The 23032-nt window shown below is 42.3% G+C and overlaps 1 protein-coding gene across 12 annotated transcripts in view; it reads left to right on the top strand.

Moving 5' to 3' along the window:
* LOC311077813 (complement C3-like) overlaps window positions 1–23032 on the top strand; it is a 501390-nt gene that overhangs the window by 130221 nt on the left and 348137 nt on the right. For 5 of the 12 annotated variants that reach the window (XM_084106438.1, XM_084106437.1, XM_084106436.1 and 2 more), the window contains exon 30: window positions 20614–20778. The exons of the other annotated variants lie outside the window; for them this stretch is intronic. In XM_084106438.1, the coding sequence (XP_083962564.1) occupies window positions 20614–20778 (165 nt within the window). The remainder of the gene's footprint in view (window positions 1–20613; window positions 20779–23032) is intronic. 12 annotated transcript variants of the gene reach the window in all.

Below are 23032 nucleotides of genomic sequence, written 5' to 3'. Positions count from 1 at the left end.
TCTATTGAAAGAAAGCAAATAGAGAGTGTCAGCTTCACAGAATATAGAGAACTGCTGTTGGACTAGTGAATAATCAAAATACAATTAATATGGCCAATCAATGAAATTTGAAGCGGTCTCTGTAGTGATCATTGAAAACGCATCACCTGTGCCCACTCAGTAAAGGATGCAGTCCTTCTGCTTGGATCAGTGATCAGTTGAACTGGTTGGGCTGCTGTCTGAGTGTTTCCCTCCTCACCCGATGCATTTGATCTGTCAGTCTTTGTTGGCATTCAAGGGTCTGGTGTCATGTTGGGACATAGTGGTTTGACTCTGGATGCTGTTGTCTCTCTGCCTCTCCTCAGCCTGGCTTTCGGCCAAGCCACGGAGGAGGCAATTTTGCATGATGGCAGGATGTTTTTCTTGGTTGTTTCTGCATCAGCACAGTCTTTGTCCATACCAGCCCCTCACAAGTTTCAGCTTCCTCTTTCAGAGGGGATGAAGGCCCACCAACCAATCGCCTCTTCTTTTCTCTGCAGCCGTGTCTTTATGTTTCTCGCTCTCACTTGTTGCACAGTCCAGTTGCTGTTGTTTATGTTGAGGCAGCCGTCCCAAAAGCTGTCTGGTGTCATCTGGAAATTGAACACTCAGAGATCCGCATGAATCAAATTCATCCTTTATAAATTCTGCAACCATCTCTTTCAATTGTCCCTTAATTTCAGAAGTATCATCTGGTTGATAACAGCAGTTTCCCCATGCAATTTTAATAAAGCAAGTTCTTCTTTGCAGAATGCAGAAAATAGCAGTCTTTCAGTCTGTCTAAGCTGCCTTATTTTCAGTCACATATATAGTATTTTTATCACTCGTTATATCTATCCCTACTCTCTCAAGCATTTTAGGATTAAATCAATGAGTCTTATTACTGTGAAATGTGTATAATACAGTATGGCTGTTAAAAATGTCTGTTTCGTTTGGTCACCCAATCCTGCTCATTCAACACAATGCACAAGTTATTTTAAGTAACACAATCCAAAGATCTCAATTTCTGCAATGTATCAAATATAAAACTGTCTCCCAGGGACAACAAGATGCAAACATCATAGGCTACGTCTTTATATAACAGATCAGTCATACCCACATCTAGCATGTCTCTCTCTCTATATAAATATTTTATCTCTAAATGTCAGATATTTCTATAAACCTTTTTGTAAATTTAAAGTTAATGGTCACCAGTTTTCGCAATCCTCCATATCAATCCCTGTTAGGCCTGCTTATTAATTTAATAGACCAGTAAACTAACATTTAAGCATTTTTTATATTTTTATATTTTCTTTCAGGTTAATTTCTTATAATTTATTTTTATTGGTGTTTTCTTGGTATTTGTGAAATTAGTCTTCTTTTAATTCTGACCGGATTAGCAGAATTCACCAATCTTACTTGATCTCTTAGTAAACTGGTTTTGAATACTTTTCTTGTTTTTTTTTTTTTTTTTTTTTTAACGAATGTTTCAGTGTCTCTGCACATAGCCACATCTAATGTTCCCTCAGCTGGTCATTTTGTTTTTAGTCTTCATTCCCCATTTTTGGAGGGTTGTCCTATAGTATATCTGCAAAATTAATATTTTGATCTTGGTATCTCTACAGGTGTTGATGCCATTATAATCTTAATTATTATCAGTGTGTTTCACTCCTTTTTAGTATACCTTACTAAGCCCAGCTTGCATCTATTATTCAGCGAGATGGTCAGACATTTATTAAGATATCTGATTAGTCTTTCTCAGGTATTTTAAAAATGCAGTTCCTCTATTGCAGGTCCACTGGTGGGGATGACAGTTATAAAATAAAATCTCTCAAAGTGTATGTTGGAAATGGTTACTCACTTTCTGGTTTATAAGCTAGTCAGAACTAGGAAAGGTGAACTCTTTCTCTCTGTCTCCCTCCTTTCCTTCCTCACACACACACATACACACATGCAGTCTCACTTTCTTCTTGCAGCCCCTCCTCTCTTTGTCAGAGGCAGCCCCTCCTTTCTGCCTCTCTTTCTCATATCAGTCACTGTTTGCTTTTGCTATATGAGAGAGAAACAAGTGTTCTTTCATAATTCTAGTTTCTCTTTATAAATGAATATCGTTCTTTTTCAAACATTTTACGCGCACACAAACACACTTTTACTCGTTATTTTTTCTTGTAACAATGAAGAGACAAAGCTGAATTATTGTTCAGGATAGGCTGTTTTTCTCCAGCCGGATCACAGCTCTTGCAATCAGAAGAATGGGCAAACTGACGACAAAGCCAATTTTTTGGAATCTTCGTGCAGTTACACTTCCTGCTGTTGAAAACTTTTTCTTCGTCGAAGCAAGAAACCAGGAGACGTTTGGATCACGTTCAAGAAGTTATTCTTTATTGAGGACTTCACGTTGAAGTGGCTGCAGGTCTTCCAAAATCAGTCTGACTAACGTAACTTTACATGGTTTCTTTATAGGCATTTCAGTGGGCTGTCCCTAAAGGTGCTGAACTTATACACAGCCTTTAGGGATGACTACTGCTAAAAACAATAGAGGCAATTACCCCCAACTGAGCTGATGGTACCCCCCAAATTGTATAAATAACACATGGTCACGAGAACGAAGACTTTGTAACATTCACATATAGTTCAACTCTGAGTAGGAAGAATAAAGACTTCCCCAAAAGGTATAAACAACAAATGGTCACGAGAGCTAAGACTATGTAACCTTCACACACAGTTCAACACTTAGTTGGAAGATCAAAGACTAACAAAACCCCTGACTATTACAAGGTTTAGACAGCTGACTTAAAGCTGACTTGCATTAAAGAGTAAATTAAATTTGATATTTCACAGTCCCCTCTTAGAGAGTTCTTAAAATAACTCTCACAAAATACAAATTTAAACACTTAAAAGTTAATTCTTGTAACTTGAAAAAGTTACAGGCACATGGCATATGTTCTGTGTTGATTTTCTGTAATTGCATGTTGACACAGAAACAAACATGCACTTAGGGTCCGTGAAGTCTTACGGGTAATATTCTTTTATGGTTGGACCAGTCATTTTCTCGTGTGAGGTGTGAGTCATTTGTTGAATGAAACACTTGATACTGTGGAAGCATACGTAGAACGCCAATAGGAGAAATAACAGCAGAATTGCTATTTCTTTAATCCACAGCCAGGGTTTACCAATCAAGTTTCCGAACCATGAAGAATTGTCTCCAGTCATCTGGTGTAATTTTGTTGAAAGATCAAGAATGTCTTGTTGGATTTTGTTCAAATTCTCTGTTGGATCCATTAACCCAGTGCAGCATTCAGGTCCGATAATGGTGTTGCAAGAATGTAATCCAAGGCCACTCTGTTCTGTAAGATCATTATCTTGTGCGAAGCGAGAGTGTTCGTAATGTTACCCAGGGCCAAAACTGTATCATTGGCCAATTTCTGTACAGAATCCGACAGGCTTCTGACTTGATCGAGAGCCTGCATGACACCATACGATGGGATTAATGCTCCAAGAGTTCTTGACCACCACGTTTGAACACAAGTGAGTCCTGCAATGCAGCCATCTTTGTTGGTAGAAGGAGCTGAATTATGTAACTGTGGAGAGCTTGGGGTGGAGTGTGTATTTTCTCTGATAGCTGGCAGAACATACACCAGGGTGCACCTGCCGTCGAATTGGCTGGGTAGGATGCTGTAGACAGAAGTTCCACATAACCAAAAAGTGCCAGTTGGTGGAGGAATCATACACAACTGATTTATTGCAAAAGGTTTGCGGTAGGGATGGGTTCCTGGAGAGACACTCGTTTAAATCATTTTCCTGTTTCATTTCTGTAGTAGTGACGTACACATGGGACTCATCTGTTCCTCTTTCAATCACAAAACTGCAACGTTCACGAGGAATTTCACCCAGTGGAGTCAATGCTGGAGCATAATTTTCTATGCACCAGTGGAACATCATTGGCAGGAGTAGATCTGTCATGATGGGAGTAGCTGAAGTTAGGTTGCAGGATGGTAGTCCAGGAATGCAACACTGAGAAGCTGGAGGAATGGTTACGTTGTGACATGTATCCTTGTTGTATAATCCACTGGTATGATGATCGAATAAGGTACATGTGTCACATTTGGAGATAGGGTGCGCTACCCATGGGATTCCTGCTCCTACTGAAGGTGCGTGTGGCATGCAAACATTCTTTCCAGCAAACAAAGCGTTTCTTGACATATTCATCAGCTCTAGGAATATGTTGTCTCTGGAGTCCGCACTTTGTGTGATGTCCATGATGGTTAGTAGTAGTACGACAATCTTGATCATGTTGGTGACTGGGATGACTGAAGGTTCCGTATGTATATCTCTGCGTTGTGTATTTTTATTTTTAGTTCGTTTGGCAGTGGGTCAAATTGTCTTTGGGATGTTGTCGCTTCATACGCAGATAAAGAGGTTGTTGCATATGGATCTCTGGACAGCCATCAAGTGATATCTGCACAGAGTAAGAAAGAGAAAAAAAAAAAAAAAAAGAGAAAAAAAAACTAAACAAAACAAAACAGAGCAGTATTTCTTCAAACACTAGGGTTGTAGCAGTATTTGTCATAAAGACTGCAAACATTAGGGTTTTATCCTCTGTTCAATCTTAGTCTGCTATTGTTGTTCCGTCTTTCCCTGTTTCTTATTTTAGGCGACACCTAAAGACCAGTGAGGTAAGGATGGACTAAAAAAATGGGGAAGGCCTATGAGGTTGTCTTCACCCTGGATTGGCCCCCGACGCCTGTTGCGTTCAGTTTTTTCCAGGGCCCTCACTGAACCGTGTGTCCTATCCTATCCCTGTTGGTGGAGGAACAACTTTACAGTGTGAAACATGAGTCCAGGTTTTCCTTCCCTGACACAATACTGCAGCTGCTGTAATCAACATAACTTGATGTGGTCCTTGCCACTTAGGCTCTAATGGTTTGTTTTTGAATGACTTTATCATGACCCATTGACCTGGGACGATTGTGTGTCCACCTTCTGGTGGAGTCTGCCAACAAGACTCAACTCTCGCTTTGGCACTCTGTACTGCCTTTGTGAGGTTTTCACAGTAAGCGATCAGGGCATCTGAGGCAATGTGTACATCAGCATTTCTAAGATCAATCACACCTGGCATTTGCATTGGGCGTCCAGTAATAATCTCATGAGGACTCAGTCCTACTGTTCTGTTAGGTGATGCTCTCATACTACACAGTACTGCTGGCAGCGCTTCAACCCATGGTACTCCTTCCTGATGCATTTTGCTTAACCTGATTTTGATTGTTCTGTTTGATCGTTCAACCTGTCCTGATGCTTGTGGCCTGTAGGGACAGTGCAGATTCCACTTAACCTTCAACATTCTGGACACCTCCTTGACAACCTGTCCTGTGAAGTGCGTACCCTGATCTGAGTCAATGCAATCTGGTAATCCCCATCTGGGAATGAAATCAGTGACAAGACATTTAGCGGTATGTGCAGCTGTAGCACGCCCTGTTGGATAAGCTTCTAGCCATCTTGAGAATTTGTCTATTACTACCAAAACGTCAGTTTTTCCCTTACAACGAGGCAACGATATGTAATCAACTTGCAAATGACGGAATGGTCCTGGTGGAGCTGGGGTATGTGCTGCTGGTGTAATGGCTGCTGGTACATCATTATTTTTCTGACATGAAACACACCTTTTGGCTGTTTCTGTGGCTACCTGTCTGAATTTTGGATTCCACCATTGGTTTGAGAACCTGTGATTTATCGTTGCTGGACCACTGTGACCCAAATTGTGTATTTGTTGAGCCAAATATGGCAGCAGTGATTCGGGAGCAACATACTTCCTCCCTTTGGTCCAGCAGCCAGATGAATCAACGGTGGCTCCTTTGTCTAACCATGTCCATGCTTCATATAGAGGAACATCTTTGTACAAATCAATGATAGATTCAGGAGGCAGAATTGTCTTCTGTGCTGTACTACCTGAACACACTTGTACAGTTACATAGAAACAAGCCTGTTTAGCTGCTATATCTGCAAGAACATTACCTTTAGCTTCTGTAGTGTTAGTTGTGAGATGTGCTTTCACTTTGATCACCGCTAATTTCTTTGGAAGTTTCATGGCAAACATAAGATCTTTCACTAATTCAGCATGCTTAATGGGGGATCCAGCAGAAGTTAGAAACTGTCTGCTTTGCCAAATGACACCAAAATCATGAATAACCCCAAAAGCATACCTGGAATCTGTGTAGATATTTGCAACTGATCCTGAAGCTAGTGTGCATGCTCTAGTTAAAGCTACCAATTCTGCAGCCTGAGCTGAAAAATGATCTGGAAGACGACCTGAAGCTACCACCTCAGTGGTGGACGTTACTGCATAACCTGCTCGTCTGTTCCCTTCAATTACTTGAGCTGAACCATCAACAAACAACTCAAATTCTGCATTCTCTATGGGAGTTTCTGCTATTTCACTTGTCGCTGCGTATGTAAGCATAACACAATCATGAGTCATTTCGCCTTCATCCTCTAACACAACTTCAGTCATTGCAGACATCATACATGTTGAGGGGTTCGTGACTGGTGCACGCTGTAAAATAATGTTCGGGGCTGTGAGAGTAGTCAACCAATTTCCCCAACGAGAGGAAGTGACAGAAGTGACTTTTGCTTGATTCATTAGTGCGGACACTGCGTGAGGGCATTTTACATTTACAGTCTGACCTAACACCATTACTGATGAAGCCTGAAGCGCTAGATGAACTGCCTGTACTGCTCTGAGGCATGGTCCCATACCTTGAGCTACTATGTCAAGTTTACCAGAATAGTAATGAATTGGACGTAAACTTCCCCCATGATCTTGCATTAGGCATGCAGTCATAAAGCCCAAGTGTTCATGGACATAAAGCACAAAGGGTCTATCAGATTGAGCAATTCCCAATGCTGGGGCTTGACATAGTGCTCTTTTCAAATCATTGAATGCTTTGAGGTGAAGTTCTTCCATACAAACAATATCTGAATCTTTACCATGGCCTTTCAACAAGTCATAGAGAGGCTGAGCAATCGAGGCATATTCTTCAATCCACGGTCTACAGTAACCTGCTGTTCCTAAAAATGAGCGTAGTGTTTTAATGGTAGTAGGCGGAGGTATGGCTTTGACTGAAGCCGCTCGATCCTGTGTAATAGATCTATTTCCTGCACCAATTGTTTGACCCAAAAATGTGACTTGCTTTTTAGCAATTTGAGCTTTGTGAAAGCTGCATTTGTGTCCTTTTTTATGCAAATAGTCCAATAATGCTGCCAATTCAGTTTTATGTACCTCGTGATCTGTTGAGGCAATCAAAATATCATCGACATATTGGATCATAGTGGACTGTTTTACTGGACATTCTGGGTCACACAAATCACGTCTGACAGCCTGATGGTATATGGTCGGGGAGTTTTGAAATCCCTGGGCCAATCGGGTCCACTGATATTGTTCATGGTCAACTGTGAAAGCTAACCATGGCTGGCTGTCAGAGTGCAATGGTACAGAAAAGAATCCATTAGACATATCAATTACTGAAAAAATCTTACAATCTAATGGTAAGCCATTACAAATTGTAGATGGATCTGCCACTAGCGGGGTGATTTTATCAATGTTTTTATTGGCTACTCTGTAGTCTATGGTGAGTCTCCATGTCCCATTGGATTTCTTGATTGGCCATATGGGTGAGTTACAGGGACTGTTGGTTTTAACTAGCACTCCTTGCGTCAGCAACTTTTCTACAATAGGTTTGATTCCCTGTATGGCTTCCTTACTGATCGGATACTGTTTGGTAACCGGGGGTGGAGTTCCTGTCAGTTTGACTGGTTCTACACCTGTCAATAAACCACAATCATCCTTGTCATTAGCCCAAATTGGATGATTCAATAAGAAAGCATACTCTGGAGGGATTGCATTATTGGTAGAAACGTGTGCTGAGGAAATTTTAATGCTAGCAGATTCTGAGGACATGTCTAAAGTTAGATGTACTTGTCTCAGGAGATCCATGCCTAAAATTGCACCTGTATTCAATGGAGCACATAGCATTTTTGTCGTCAGAGTTTTCGGGCCAAATTGTACCTCTATGGGCGGGGTTTCATACAAAACAGAATCTTCACCTATTACGCCAGTTAAAGAAAGTTTGGTTTTCTTGTACGGGATGTCTAAACCTTTAGCCAATTTTGTAGGAATTATCGTAATCTCTGCCCCGGTATCAAGCAAAAAGTCAATCTCTTTTTCTTTTATGCTACCTTTCACAAAAATTATTTTGTCATTATGATGGATTACAGGGGAAAGGTAGCTTCTCACAGCCCCAACAATTAGTTTTTTTCCTGGTCTTGTTGTGCTCTTAGAAGAGCCTGAATGAGCTGTCCTAAAGTTTCAGTGGACACTTGCGGAACTACATCAGGGTTGTAAGCTGGCTGAGAAGGAGCAGAATTATGCATTCTATTTCTTTTATTATCTTGCAACTTCTTCCTACATTCTTTCTCCCAATGCCCTAATTTTCCACAGTAGTGGCATGTGCTTTCTTTTTTAGTCCATCTATTGTCTTGTTTTGTTGGGTTAAACGTAGCTGCTGCTATTCTCACTTGGGTTTTAACATCAGCATCCCTTTCCCATGTAGCTAACCTGTCTAGGTTACTTCTGAGAGTTCCGTTAGCCCACGTAACATGTAGGAATGGCAAGGCTGATCTGTACTCAGCTATAAGACCATCTGCCCAAATACGGATTAGAGCTCCTCTATCATCTAGTACACTTTCAGAATCCTCCACTATTCCACTGTACGTGGCAGCTGCTTGACAAAATCTTTCAGTGTATTCACTTATAGTCTCTCCTTTCTTTTGTGCACATCTAGTAACTTTCGACCAATCTATTTTGGGTCCTAAGAGATTCTTTAGGATTTTCAAAACACCTTCTCTCAAATCGCCTTTACTGGCATGTTGCAGTTCGGAAGCAACAGCAGACTCAAAACTGTTGAATTCAGATTCAGTTAGAATTTGTGACATCAGCTGTGTAACTTCTGGCAACGACATGTCGTAAAGACACATTTTACTGACCAATGCCCTTCTAAATTCAGAAAATTCTGTGCGTGTTGAGGGTAAACTCTGGGATAGTCTCTCGATATCTTTGGGTCCTAGCGCTTTGGCAACAGCTTGTATTTGGACAACAGAAGAATTGGGAGGAACACTTTCAGTTACCTCAATTCCCTGAGACCTTCTCCTAGCGCCACACACCTTCACTGAATCTACTGGCTTATCAGTTACTGATTGGATGGCTACATCTTTTTCAAAGAAAGCTTTTAAGTCAGGATAAATGTTATCCGGCTGACTAAATTCTCCCTCATCAGTTTTTTCTGCATCTTTGTTGCGGTGTAATTTCTTAGTCTTAGATATTCTAGCACGGAGCTCATTGTTCTGTTTCTCTAGCTCTGAGTTGCGTTTAGACTGTTCTGTAGCTATTGCTAAAACAAATTCTCTGTGGCAACAAATAATGGCTTTGACTTTGTTCTTGCGAACACTTGCTCCTAGTACCTTTTTACAATTTTCCATTGACCATGCTTTGTCTGGATGAATCTCATATTTCTTTGTCAAATCCAATCTGACGGACTTCGTCACTATAGAGTCCATTTGTTCTCCCAACAATGTTTTAAATTCGCTTTCTGACCACAATGGAGCTGCACGGCCCAGTAGTGGGGATCAGTCTGGGATTTTTCCTAAACATTTTTGTGAGTTTTCTTTGTTACCACACAATCAAAAACACTAAAACTTCTCTCTAGTGTCTACACAGAGGGTACACTTGTTAACACATCAGCTATTGTTAACCTTCCTTGCCCAGAGCAAAGGATAACACAAATTACTAGCACTTTACGCTAAAATCTTCCCTGCCTACAAGAACAGAGGATCAACAGAAATAACTAGCACATAAAGCTAATTCTTCTCTGCCTGAAGCAAAGGATAAACCAAAATATTAGCACTAATGCTAACCGTCCCTGATAAAGCAGAGGATAAATCTTCACTAACTTTACAGAGGATAAACTTTCTCTAGCAATGTAGAGGATAATGCAATTTCATCTCAAAAAAAAAAACTTTTTAGAGGATAAACTTAGTTAACAAAACCCTGCAGCTGTCTGTTAACTACTTCTCTGAACGGCGCAGAGGATTTCAAACTTGTACTGGTCTTTAAAGGTTATTTTGAATAGAGTAGCACTCACCAACCCTTGGTTGTAAAAGAAGATTCAGACTGGAAATCTTTGTTCAGCTGGAAGTTTCGCTCTGCATTCCAAAAGATGCAGTCTGGAAAGCAGATCTTTGTTTGGGCTTGAAGTTTTCAATCTGGAGGAAGCTGGAAAGATTCAGTCTGGCAGTCTTTGTTTAGCTAGAGGTTTCGCTCTGGATTCCAAAAGATGCAGTCTGGAAAGCAGATCTTTTGTTGAGCTTGCTGTTTCAATCTGGATTCAGGTGAAGAAGCTGGAACTCTATCCGGGTCACAGGCACCAAATTGTTGAAAACTTTTTCTTCGTCGAAGCAAGAAACCAGGAGACGTTTGGATCACGTTCAAGAAGTTATTCTTTATTGAGGACTTCACGTTGAAGTGGCTGCAGGTCTTCCAAAATCAGTCTGACTAACGTAACTTTACATGGTTTCTTTATAGGCATTTCAGTGGGCTGTCCCTAAAGGTGCTGAACTTATACACAGCCTTTAGGGATGACTACTGCTAAAAACAATAGAGGCAATTACCCCCAACTGAGCTGATGGTACCCCCCAAATTGTATAAATAACACATGGTCACGAGAACGAAGACTTTGTAACATTCACATATAGTTCAACTCTGAGTAGGAAGATTAAAGACTTCCCCAAAAGGTATAAACAACAAATGGTCACAAGAACGAAGACTTTGTAACATTCACATATAGTTCAACTCTGAGTAGGAAGAATAAAGACTTCCCCAAAAGGTATAAACAACAAATGGTCACGAGAGCTAAGACTATGTAACCTTCACACACAGTTCAACACTTAGTTGGAAGATCAAAGACTAACAAAACCCCTGACTATTACAAGGTTTAGACAGCTGACTTAAAGCTGACTTGCATTAAAGAGTAAATTAAATTTGATATTCCACACTGCCCTAAATATAGATAAGTGATAGATGGGGTCAATTTCACTTCATGGCCTCCCCACATGGTGATTGAAATGTTTAATTCCTCTCTAGTGCATGTTTCTAATTTTAATGGCGCAAATAAATCAATCAAATTTTTTCTTTATTTTTTCTTTAAGAATTTTTCTCCCCGTTTCCTCTCCTGCCCCTCCTATTTGTCCATCGTTGCGACATTCTCAGTTGTTACTGACTGCTCTTCTTTGACAGCTGACTGCTCTTCTGTCTCTTCTCCATTTTCATAAATTTCTACCCACATATGACTGGTATGGTTGGGGTTGCTCCTCAAAACTACCACTACCTCCAGCCTTTCCAGTGTCCAATTATCTACCAGTGCTGGTCTGATTTCCCTCCCATGTCTGACTTCAACGACTGTGTCACTTTCCCACTGTACTGCACAGCAAAAACTCCAGTGTTAAATTAACACTCCTGGGAGTACATGTGAGACCACACTTGTAGAGTGTAAAGTGTTAAAATATGAGTGTTAAATTAACACTCAAGAGTGTTAAAGTTAATGAGATAATTAAGTGATTAATTGAGTGATGATTGATCATTATTGAAGACACCTGATGTTAACAAGCAGAATCACTGAAGGAGAAAATCACAAATTGTAAGCCACCATTATGGCGATGATTGATTGCTTTAGTTGGGCTCTTGACCATTATATTATTAACTTTAGATTTTGTTTGGTTGTTGTATCTGAGTTATAACTGCCAGATGAACAAAGAAAAAATGTGATCTGATGGTGATGGTTATATTATGACAATCATCATTTGAACTTGATCACTGAACTCATATTTCTGACTTAGATTTATGTTGTTGGTTACAGTACAACTGTGATTCTGCATAAATATCCAGAATTTTAGATATAATACAAAGGACTTCTTAAAAGTTGTTTTGAACAAAAAAAAATATTTCTTTTAGGCACACACAGACGTCAAGATTCAGTCAATGCATCTCAACAATGGTGACGAGCAGAATATTCAATTAGGAAAAGTAAATTACATAGACCAGGGGTGCCCAATCCTGCTCCTGGCGATCGACTGTCCTGCACAGTTCATCTCCAACCCTAATCAAACACACCTGCCTTTAATTTTCAAGTGATCCTGGCGTGCTCTGAAGACCTTAATTGGTTGCTTCAGGTGTGTTTAATTAGGGTTGGAGATGAACTGTGCAGGACAGTCGATCGCCAGGAGCAGGATTGGGCACCCCTGACATAGACAATTCAGATCATAATTTATTCATACCGCAATGCATGATGGGAGCCATTAATGAGTTGTGATTGGTGGCAGCCACTGCAACATGCTTTATTATTGTCACCATTGTTGAGATTCACAGGCTGATTATTGATGTCTGTGTTTCTAAATAAATTCATTAATTTGAAAGTCTTTTGATCAGAACAATGTTAATTAAATATTTTGGATTACATGAAAAATACTGATAATCATATGCTGTAGAATCACAGAGCTGCTGTAATTAACAAATCCAAACTATCTCAATAAGTTTAGTTTTTCAGATCACAACATGATTATGTCAAAACATAACCAACACCATCAGATCACATTTTTTCTTTGTTCATCTGACTGTTATAAATCAATAACAGCAGACAAGCAAAATTTAAAGTACACATATAATGGTCAAGAGCCCAACTAAAGCAAACAATCATCGCTATAACGGTGGCTTACAATTTGTGATTTTCTCCTTCAGTGATTCTGCTTGTTAACATCAGGTGTCTTCAATAATGCTCAATCATCACTAAATTAATCACTTAATTATCTCATTAACTTTAACACTCTTGAGTGTTAATTTAACACTCATATTTTAACACTTTACACTCTACAAGTGTGGTCTCATATGTACTCCCAGGAGTGTTAATTTAACACTGGAGTTTTTGCTGTGTGGTCTTAGACATGAGCTCACTACCATATACATGTTCCTCAAAATTGTGGCTCTTCCCAAACCCCGAGGCCAAGTGTACCACGCATCTCTTTTCAGGTATGGGATGTACAATGGATTCAGATTTATTTTTGATTTAATCAACAATGATTCCAAAAGGGTAGTTTTGAGATGGTCAAATCTGTTCAAGTGTGGTCTTAAGGCTTCAAAGGTTATCCGTCTTTTGATCGCTTTAACCCAATCCACTATAAGGACCACTCATCCTCAAGTTGATTCAGATTTGTGATTTTTGTCAATTTTTGTACGAATTCATTTTTCTTTTGAGTCGTCAATTCTTGTCTCCGTCCTTCATCTATGAATTCTTTTTCAAACCAAAAATGATTTTTGATGTCTTTGGTTTGTCTTAATGCCTGTTTAAAGTCATTTTCTTCTTTTCTTTCTCTTCCATCCATCCATCTTCTACCGCTTATCCGGGGCCGGGTCGCGGGGGCAGCAGTCTAAGCAGGGATGCCCAGACGTCCCTCTCCCTAGACACTTCCTCCAGCTCTTCCGGGGGGACACCGAGGCGTTCCCAGGCCAGCCGGGAGACATAGTCTCTCCAGCGTGTCCTAGGTCTTCCCCGGGGTCTCCTCCCGGTGGGACATGCCCGGAACACCTTCCCGGGAAGGCGTCCAGGAGGCATCCGGAAAAGATGCCCGAGCCACCTCAACTGACCCCTCTCGATGTGGAGGAGCAGCGGCTCTACTCTGAGCTCCTCCCGAGTGACCGAGCTTCTCACCCTATCTCTAAGGGATCGCCCAGCCACCCTGCGGAGAAAGCTCATTTCGGCCGCTTGTATCCGGGATCTTGTCCTTTCGGTCATGACCCACAGCTCATGACCATAGGTGAGAGTAGGAACGTAGATTGACTGGTAAATCGAGAGCTTCGCCTTGCGGCTCAGCTCCTTCTTCACCACGACAGACCGGTACAGGGACCGCATTACTGCAGAAGCTGCACCGATCCGCCTGTCAATCTCCCGTTCCATCCTTCCCTCACTCGTGAACAAGACCCCAAGATACTTGAACTCCTCCACTTGAGGCAGGAGCTCTCCACCAACCTGAAGCGGGCAAACCACCCTTTTCCGACTGAGAACCATGGCCTCGGACTTGGAGGTGCTGATTTTCATCCCAGCCGCTTCACACTCGGCTGCAAACCGTCCCAGTGCATGCTGGAGGTCCTGGTCTGATGAGGCCAACACGACAACATCATCCGCAAAGAGCAGAGATGAAATCGTGTGGTCCCCAAACCCGACCCCCTCCGGCCCCTGGCTGCGCCTAGAAATTCTGTCCATAAAAATTATGAACAGAACCGGCGACAAAGGGCAGCCCTGCCGGAGTCCAACACGCACCGGGAACAAGTCTGACTTACTGCTGGCAATACGAACCAAGCTCCTGCTCCGGTCGTACAGGGACCGGATAGCCCTTAGCAAAGGGCCCCGGACCCCATACTCCCGGAGCACCCTCCACAGGCCGCCGCGAGGGACACAGTCGAATGCCTTCTCCAAATCCACAAAGCACATGTAGATTGGTTGGGCAAACTCCCATGAGCCCTCCAGCACCCTGTAGAGGGTATAGAGCTGGTCCAGTGTTCCACGACCGGGACGAAAACCACACTGTTCCTCCTGAATCCGAGGTTCTACTATCGGCCGGATTCTCCTCTCCAGTACCCTGGCATAGACTTTCCCAGGGAGGCTGAGAAGTGTGATCCCCCTATAGTTGGAGCACACCCTCCGATCCCCCTTCTTGAAAAGAGGGACCACCACCCCGGTCTGCCAGTCCAAAGGTACTGTCCCCAACCGCCACGCGATGTTGCAGAGGCGTGTCAGCCAAGACAGCCCCACAACATCCAGAGACTTGAGGTACTCAGGGCGGATCTCATCCACCCCCGGTGCCTTGCCACCGAGGAGTTTCTTGACTACCTCGGTGACTTCAGCTTGGGTGATGGACGAGTCCGCCTCCGAGCCCTCAGCCTCTGCTTCCTCAATGGAAGACGTGACGGCGGGATTGAGGAGATCCTCGAAGTATTCCTTCCACCGTCCGGTGATATCCCCAGTCGAGGTCAACAGCTGCCCACCTCCACTGTAAACAGCGTTGGTAGGGCACTGCTTCCCCCTCCTGAGGCGCCGGACGGTTTGCCAGAATCTCTTCGAGGCCGACCGATAGTCCTTCTCCATGGCCTCACCGAACTCCTCCCAGGCCCGAGTTTTTGCCTCCACAACCACCCGGGCTGCAGTCCGCTTGGCCCGTCGGTACCCATCAGCTGCCTCAGGAGTCCCACAAGCCAGCCAGGCCCGATAGGACTCCTTCTTCAGCTTGACGGCATCCCTTACTTCCGGTGTCCACCACCGGGTTCGGGGATTGCCGCCTCGACAGGCACCGGAGACCTTACGGCCACAGCTCCGAGTGGCCGCGTTGACAATGGAGGTGGAGAACATGGTCCACTCGGACTCAATATCTCCAGACTCCCTCGGGATCTGGTCGAAGCTCTGCCGGAGGTGGGAGTTGAAGATCTCTCTGACAGGAGATTCGGCCAAACGTTCCCAACAGACCCTCACAGTACGTTTGGGTCTGCCGAGTCTGTCCAGCTTCCTCCCCCGCCATCGGATCCAACTCACCACCAGGTGGTGATCAGTTGACAGCTCCGCCCCTCTCTTCGCCCGAGTGTCCAAGACATACGGCCGGAGGTCGGATGAAACGACCACAAAGTCGATCATCGACCTCCGGCCTAGGGTGTCCTGGTGCCATGTGCACTGATGGACACCCTTATGCTTGAACATGGTGTTCGTTATGGACAAGCTGTAACTAGCACAGAAGTCCAATAACAGAACACCACTCGGGTTCAGATCAGGGGGGCCGTTCCTCCCAATCACGCCCCTCCAGGTGTCACTGTCGCTGCCCACGTGGGCGTTGAAGTCCCCCAGTAAAACGATGGAGTCCCCAGTCGGAGCACTTTCCAGCACCCCTCCCAGAGACTCCAAGAAGGCCGGGTACTCTGCACTGCCGTTCGGCCCGTAAGCACAAACGACAGTGAGAGACCTATCCCCGACCCGAAGGCGTAGGGAAGCGACCCTCTCGTTCACCGGGGTGAACTCCAACACATGGCGGCTGAGCTGGGGGGCTATAAGCAAACCCACACCAGCCCGCCGCCTCTCACCATGGGCAACTCCAGAGTGGTGAAGAGTCCATCCTCTCTCGAGGAGTGTGGTTCCAGAGCCCAAGCCGTGCGTAGAGGTGATCCCAACTATCTCTAGTCGGAATCTCTGAACCTCACGCACAACCTCAGGCTCCTTCCCCGCCAGAGAGGTGACATTCCATGTCCCTAGAGCTAGATTCCGCGTCCAGGGATCGGGTTGTCTAGGCCCCCGCCTTCGACTGCCGCCCGATCCACTTAGCACCGGCCCCTTACGGTCCCTCCTGCAGGTGGTGGGTCCACGGGAGGGTGGCCCCACGTCACTCCTTCGGGCTGAGCCCGGCCGGACCCCATGGGGGGAGGCCCGACCACCAGGCGCTCGCATACGAGCCCCAACCCCGGGCCTGGCTCCAGGGTGGGGCCCCGGCTGCGCCATACCGGGCGACGTCACGGTCCTCCTTTTTTTGGGCATCATAAGGGGTTTTCTTTCTCTTCTTTCTCATAATGATCTCGTGCCCTGGTCAACATGTGTTTTCTTCTTCAAGCTTCAAAAAATATAATCAGTTGTTTTATTACTTTCACCTTTCTCCCTCCCTACTTCTTTATCTCAATCCAAATATACTTAGTTTGTTAGTATATTCATTCATACACCCGGGATTTCATTCACACACATACATACTGTACATGCATACACACACACACACACACAGTTATTTTTCCTTATAACAAATGGAGAGACAAAGTTAATTCATTCAATTTCTGTTCAGTATGGGCTGTGTTTCTCCATCTGGATCACAGAATCTGCAATCTGGAACGTGACCAAACAGTCTACAAACCCAGTATCTGGGAGTATTTTTATGAATTCTATATTTTCTTATATTCTTTATATTAATTTGCTTTTCATTGTCCATAGAATTTCATCAGCCTCGTCTCTCCATTTTTATAGATCAAACATAATATTCTCATACACTTTCACTGTCTCAGCTTCTCTCAGTCACTTATCTCAGTCTTATCTCAGGAATGACTTCTCTTCTCTTAATTAGGGCAGTTCAAAGCAGCGTGGTCCAACACAAAACAGCTCAAAGCAACACGGTTAATTATCAGGCAGAGCAGTTAGTGGCAAAGCAAAAGAGTTTAACACAGCGCGATTAGTGTTACAGCAGAGCAGTTTAAAGTGGCGTAGTTAGTGACAAAGCAAAAAGTTTAACACAGCGCGATTAGTGTTAAAGCAGAGCAGTTTACAGCAGCGCAATCTGTGATCACAGCACAACCAAAAGAAACTTTATCTCTGGATCCTGGCCTTTTATAAATTTTCCTTAAAGCCAATTTTATGCTCCGGAATTTATTAAGCGCTTTATCTTATCTAACTGACGCACTTCTTGCGTTTTTAAGCGCTTTTTGCTTTATTTCGCACTTCCTGCGTTTATTTCGCACTTCCTGCGTTTAAGCACTTCTTGCTTTATTTCGCACTTCCTGCGTTTATTTCGCACTTCCTGCGTTTAGGCACTTCTTGCCTTTTAAGCACTTCTTGCTTTATTTCGCACTTCCTGCGTTTCGCACTTCCTGCGTTTAGGCACTACTTGCCTTTTAAGCACTTCTTGCTTTATTTCGCACTTCCTGCGTTTCGCACTTCCTGCGTTTAGGCACTTCTTGCCTTTTAAGCACTTGCTTTATTTCGCACTTCCTGCGTTTCGCACTTCCTGCGTTTAGGCACTTCTTGCCTTTTAAGCACTTCTTGCTTTATTTCGCACTTCCTGCGTTTAGCACTTCCTGCATTTAGGCACTTCTTGCCTTTTAAGCACTTCTTGCTTTATTTCGCACTTCCTGCGTTTCGCACTTCCTGCATTTAGGCACTTCTTGCCTTTTAAGCACTTCTTGCTTTATTTCGCACTTCCTGCGTTTCGCACTTCCTGCGTTTATTTTGCACTTCCTGCATTTAAGCACTTCTTGCTTTAGGCCTACTTACGCATGCGCTCCTTCTTGAGACCTGGAAATTACCCTCCTTTTGATTCCTTTTCAATTTTAGGTTCTTTTTGGTGGGGTCTTTTATTTAAGGCCGTCACCACCCAGGCGCCTACCAGGAGCCACACAAAACAAATATATAAGCAAAAAGCTGCTTACCTTATTTTTATTGGCGCCTTTTGTTTTGTGAGGCTTCTGTCAGCACGCCCACCGTGGCTGCTCCTCGACCCCTTCGCCACTCCTGGCTTCGCTCGCCAATTATGTTGTAGCAAATTCTAAGTCCTCAAATCGGGTCTCGAAGAAATCTCTCAAGATTCAAATTTCCAGGTGTCAGAAGAAGTAACTTTATTGACAAGCAACAAAGTGAGATGCAGCTGTTCATCTGATCTGCAATGGTCAGAACCTCGGGTCTTATACCTTTTCTTATCACTAGGTAGCCAATCAACTATCAAGATCTCGCTACCGTTAGCATCATCTTTCCCGGAGACATTATTCTATTGGTGGAAAAATCTTTGGTCATACCCATTTTCTAGAATATCTTTGGTCATATGATTCAATGCACCTGCAGTGTTGTAATGCCATCCATCATTTTTAATTAACGTTTTTAGTACCATCTTATCAGCTACCTATACACATCTTCTCTCTGAGCTTGTTAGGTACTCTTTCATCCTCACAGACCACTTGACCTAATTTAACCTGATGCATCCTGATTTAACCTGGGTTTTGACTGAGACACAGCAATACAGACTTTTACATGAGGCAAAGGAAAATCTCCAACAGTTTCTCCTCCGCTATTGACGCTTGCTGGTTGGTGTGAGATGCATTCTGGGATACCTGGCTGCCTCAAGTCCGCACAAGTCACCTCTCGATGCATCCTCAGTAAAAGGGGCGGATCAAGAACACATCCGGGGATTTGAACTGGACTTGGCTAGATGTGAACTTTGAATTGGAACAGTACTTGGGCAGCGACTGATGACGTTTCACAAGTCCACAAGAACACAAGTACAGACAAGAACGCATATTGAGAAACGGCTATTGTTTTGATGGTTGCTGTCTATCTGGGACCCTAATCAAACACACCTGAACCAGCTAATCAATGTCTTCAGGATTACTAGAAAGCTACAGACAGGAGAGTTGATCAGGGTTGGAGCTAAACTCTGCAGGACAGTGGCCCTCCAGGACCGCATTTGCCCATCCCTGGTCTAACCATTCTTAACAATATGTTAGATTTAATAAAGCTTAATTTTATACTACTAGACTACAGCAAAAGATCAAGCAAGCAGTGCTGTATAACCAGTTATGAAGAATACTTTATACTCATCATTCACAATAAAAATGTTAGCTATAGTTTCTTTCTGTTAGACACACACAGACATCAAGAATCAGCCAATGAATCTCAACAATGGTGACAATCAACAAAAAAGATAACATAAAATCTGAACATCACAAAATATGCTACTAAAAGTCAACACAGAACCAACAGCCAAAATAAAAGCAAAAAGTACAAACTACAGAAAATAACTAGACAATGGGCTTTATGCACAGCTGCACTACTTCCTGCACTTCAGCCAGCTCTTTGTTTCCTGTCTGCCATTATTGGACAAACTGATTAATCCAGGTGTGTCTGATTATTGTTACTGAGGTCAGGCACACCTGGATAAATCAGTTTGTCCAATAATGGCAGACAGGAAACAAAGAGCTGGCTGAAGTTCAGGAAGTAGCGCAGCTGTGCATAAAGCCAATTCAGTTGCATAATTTATTCATGCTGCAATGCATGCTGGAAGTTATGGATAATTGTTTTGTACTATGCTGGTACCCAACATACATTGCAGCATGAAACTTTTGATTGTCACCATTGTTGAGATTCATACGCCGATTCTTGATTTCTGTGTGTGTCTGACTGATCTAGAAGTTTAAAATGTCTTAAGCATAATTTTTTATAAAACTCTTCATATTTTCTGGTTGTCAAATTATTATTTTTCAAAGACATTTCTGCAGCAGCCAAAGATAAACTAATCTTCAAAAGTCAAGGGTCAAGATTTGACTGTTTTTTACAGCAATCTTTTACAGTGTAGAATGTGTATTTTACTTTCCTTACTGTATGACAAATCAATAAATGAATGCAGAAAATGACAAAGAATTAAAAGTAAGTAGGCTATAGCCATGTATCATAAAAAATATAGGCTATAGGCCTACACAGTAGCCTAGCCTATAAGAGGGGTGGGACTATTTACAGCAATCCTTTGTAGGTTCGGGGGATGCATTTTTGTATGCATGTTTGGGGATGTCATTGCATTAACACCATTCTGACCAGTGGCGTGTTTTGAGTGCACTGAAAGAGCAAATCTTTTTACGAAGCAATTGATTCAAAGTTTCTAAAAGCTTTGTTTCTCCCATCATTACATTTTAGTCACAGTCCAGAGCTCTGTCTTTGAATGCTTTTCTGCTCTTTCCAGGCGACCATCATGGTGTTCCAGGCCGTGGCAGAGTATCACGCGCAGCCACAGGTGAAAGACAAACTAAACTTCAATCTGGACGTGGAGCTGTCAATGCCAGGAAAAAGCAGACCTGTCAAATGGACCATTAAAAAAGACAATGTGCATTTTACACGGTCAGACAAGGTGAGGAGAAACTCATCAAGATTGTTCAAATGGTTCCTGCTCAATTTTTCAATAGATTTTTGTTGTATTATAGGTAGGGTTGGGTATTGGTTGGGTTTTATCTGATACCAGTACCTACTCAGTATTTTTTAAACGGTTCCGGTTCTTAAACCGGTACTTAAGAAAACGAAACCGCACACACTTTATCAAAAAAATAATACCTGTGTCTGTGTGTGTGTGTGTGTGTGTGTGTGTGTGTGTGTGTGTGTCCGTGTCCAAACTGGACACAATATTAATTAGAAAAAAAACACTTAGGCTAAGTTAAGATAAAAATTTTGTCTTCTCATATTATGACTTTTACTTTAAAACAGAAAAATATCTGAAACACTGAGCAGAAATATTTAACTCACACAGTATAACCTCATATAAATATACTTCATATTAGGGCTGGGCGATATATCGCATGACATTGTTAGGCGCATCTCGTCAGTAAAGGCGGTTCCTTGATTAGTAGTAAATCACCATCACCTGCTTTCAGATGGAGCGGCATTTACTACACAGCAAAAACTCCAGTGTTAAATTAACACTCCTGGGAGTGTATGAGTCCACACTCAAGAGTGTTAAAGTTAATGAGATAATTAAGTGATTAATTTAGTGATGATTGATCATTATTGAAGACACCTGATGTTAAAAAGCAGAATCACTGAAGGAGAAAATCACAAATTGTAAGCCACCGTTATGGCGATCAATATTTGCTTTAGTTGGGCTATTGACCCTTATACATTCACTTTACATTTTGTTTGTCTGTTGTTATTGATTTATAACAGTCAAATGAACAAAGTAAAGTGTGATCTGATAGTGTTATGTTTTGACATAATCATGCTGTGATCTGAAAAATAAAACTTATTGAGATAGTTTGGTTTAACTTGTTAATTATTTATTTTGTTAGCAGCAGCTTTGTGATTTTACAGCATATGATTTTCAGTATTTTTCTTACAATCCAAAATATTTAATAAACATTGTTCTGATCAAAACACTTTCAAATGAATTTTTTCTAGAAACACAGACATCAATAATCAGCCTGTGAATCTCAACAATGGTGAGAATAATAAAGCATGTTGCAGTGGCTGCCACCAATCACAACTCATTAATGGCTCCCATCATGCATTGCGGTATGAATAAATTATGATCTGAATTGTCTATGTAATTTACTTTTCCTAATTTAATATTCTGCTCGTCACCATTGTTGAGATGCATAGACTGAATCTTGACGTCTGTGTGTGCCTAAAAGAAAGATTTTTTTTTTTAAAACAACTTTTAAGAAATCCTTTATATTATATCTAAAATTCTGGATATTTATGCAGAATCAAAGTTATGCTGTAACCCAGTGGTTCCCAAACCTGTCCTGAAGGACCCCCAACACTGCACGTTTTCTTTGTCTCCCTCATCAAACACACCTGATTCAACTCATCAGCTCATTAACCCATGTGATAATGAGCTGATGAGTTGAATCAGGTGTGTTTGATTAGGGAGACAAAGAAAACGTGCAGTGTTGGGGGTCCTTCAGGACAGGTTTGGGAACCACTGCTGTAACCAACAACATAAATCAAAAACATAAAGTTCAAATGATGATTGTCATAATATTACCAACACCATCAGATCACTTTTTTTCTTTGTTCAACTGGCAGTTATAACTCAGATACAGCAGCCAAACAAAATCTAAAGTTAATAATATAAGGGTCAAGAGCCCAACTAAAGCAAACATTGATCGCCATAACGGTGGCTTACAATTTGAGATTTTCTCCTTCAGTGATTCTGCTTGTTAACATCAGTTGTCTTCAATAATGATCAATCATCACTCAATTAATCACTTAATTATCTCATTAACTTCAACACTCTTGAGTGTGGACTCATACACTCCCAGGAGTGTTAATTTAACACTGGAGTTTTTGCTGTGTACAAAGAGCCGTAGTTAACTGACAAGCTGAGCCATATCGCATTAATTATCGCTGGCGATACGTCCGCGATATTAATGCGATATGGCTCAGCTTGTCAGTTAACTACGGCTCTTTGTAGTAAATGCCGCTCCGTCTGAAAGCAGGTGATGGCGATTTACTACTAATCAAGGAACCGGCTTTACTGACGAGATGCGCATAACAATGTGATGTATATATATGTAGGCCTATATATGTATATATATATCGCCCAGCCCTACTTGATATACTTCATACTTGATATGCAAGATTTGCAGTTGGCATTAAAATACTAGACTTAC

This window comes from Abramis brama (assembly GCF_963993115.1).
Source record: "Abramis brama genome assembly, chromosome: 2".
In the NCBI taxonomy this organism is placed as follows: domain Eukaryota; kingdom Metazoa; phylum Chordata; class Actinopteri; order Cypriniformes; family Leuciscidae; genus Abramis; species Abramis brama.
The sequence above is the reverse complement of the archived record's forward strand: the minus strand, read 5'-3'. Positions and strand labels throughout refer to the sequence as shown.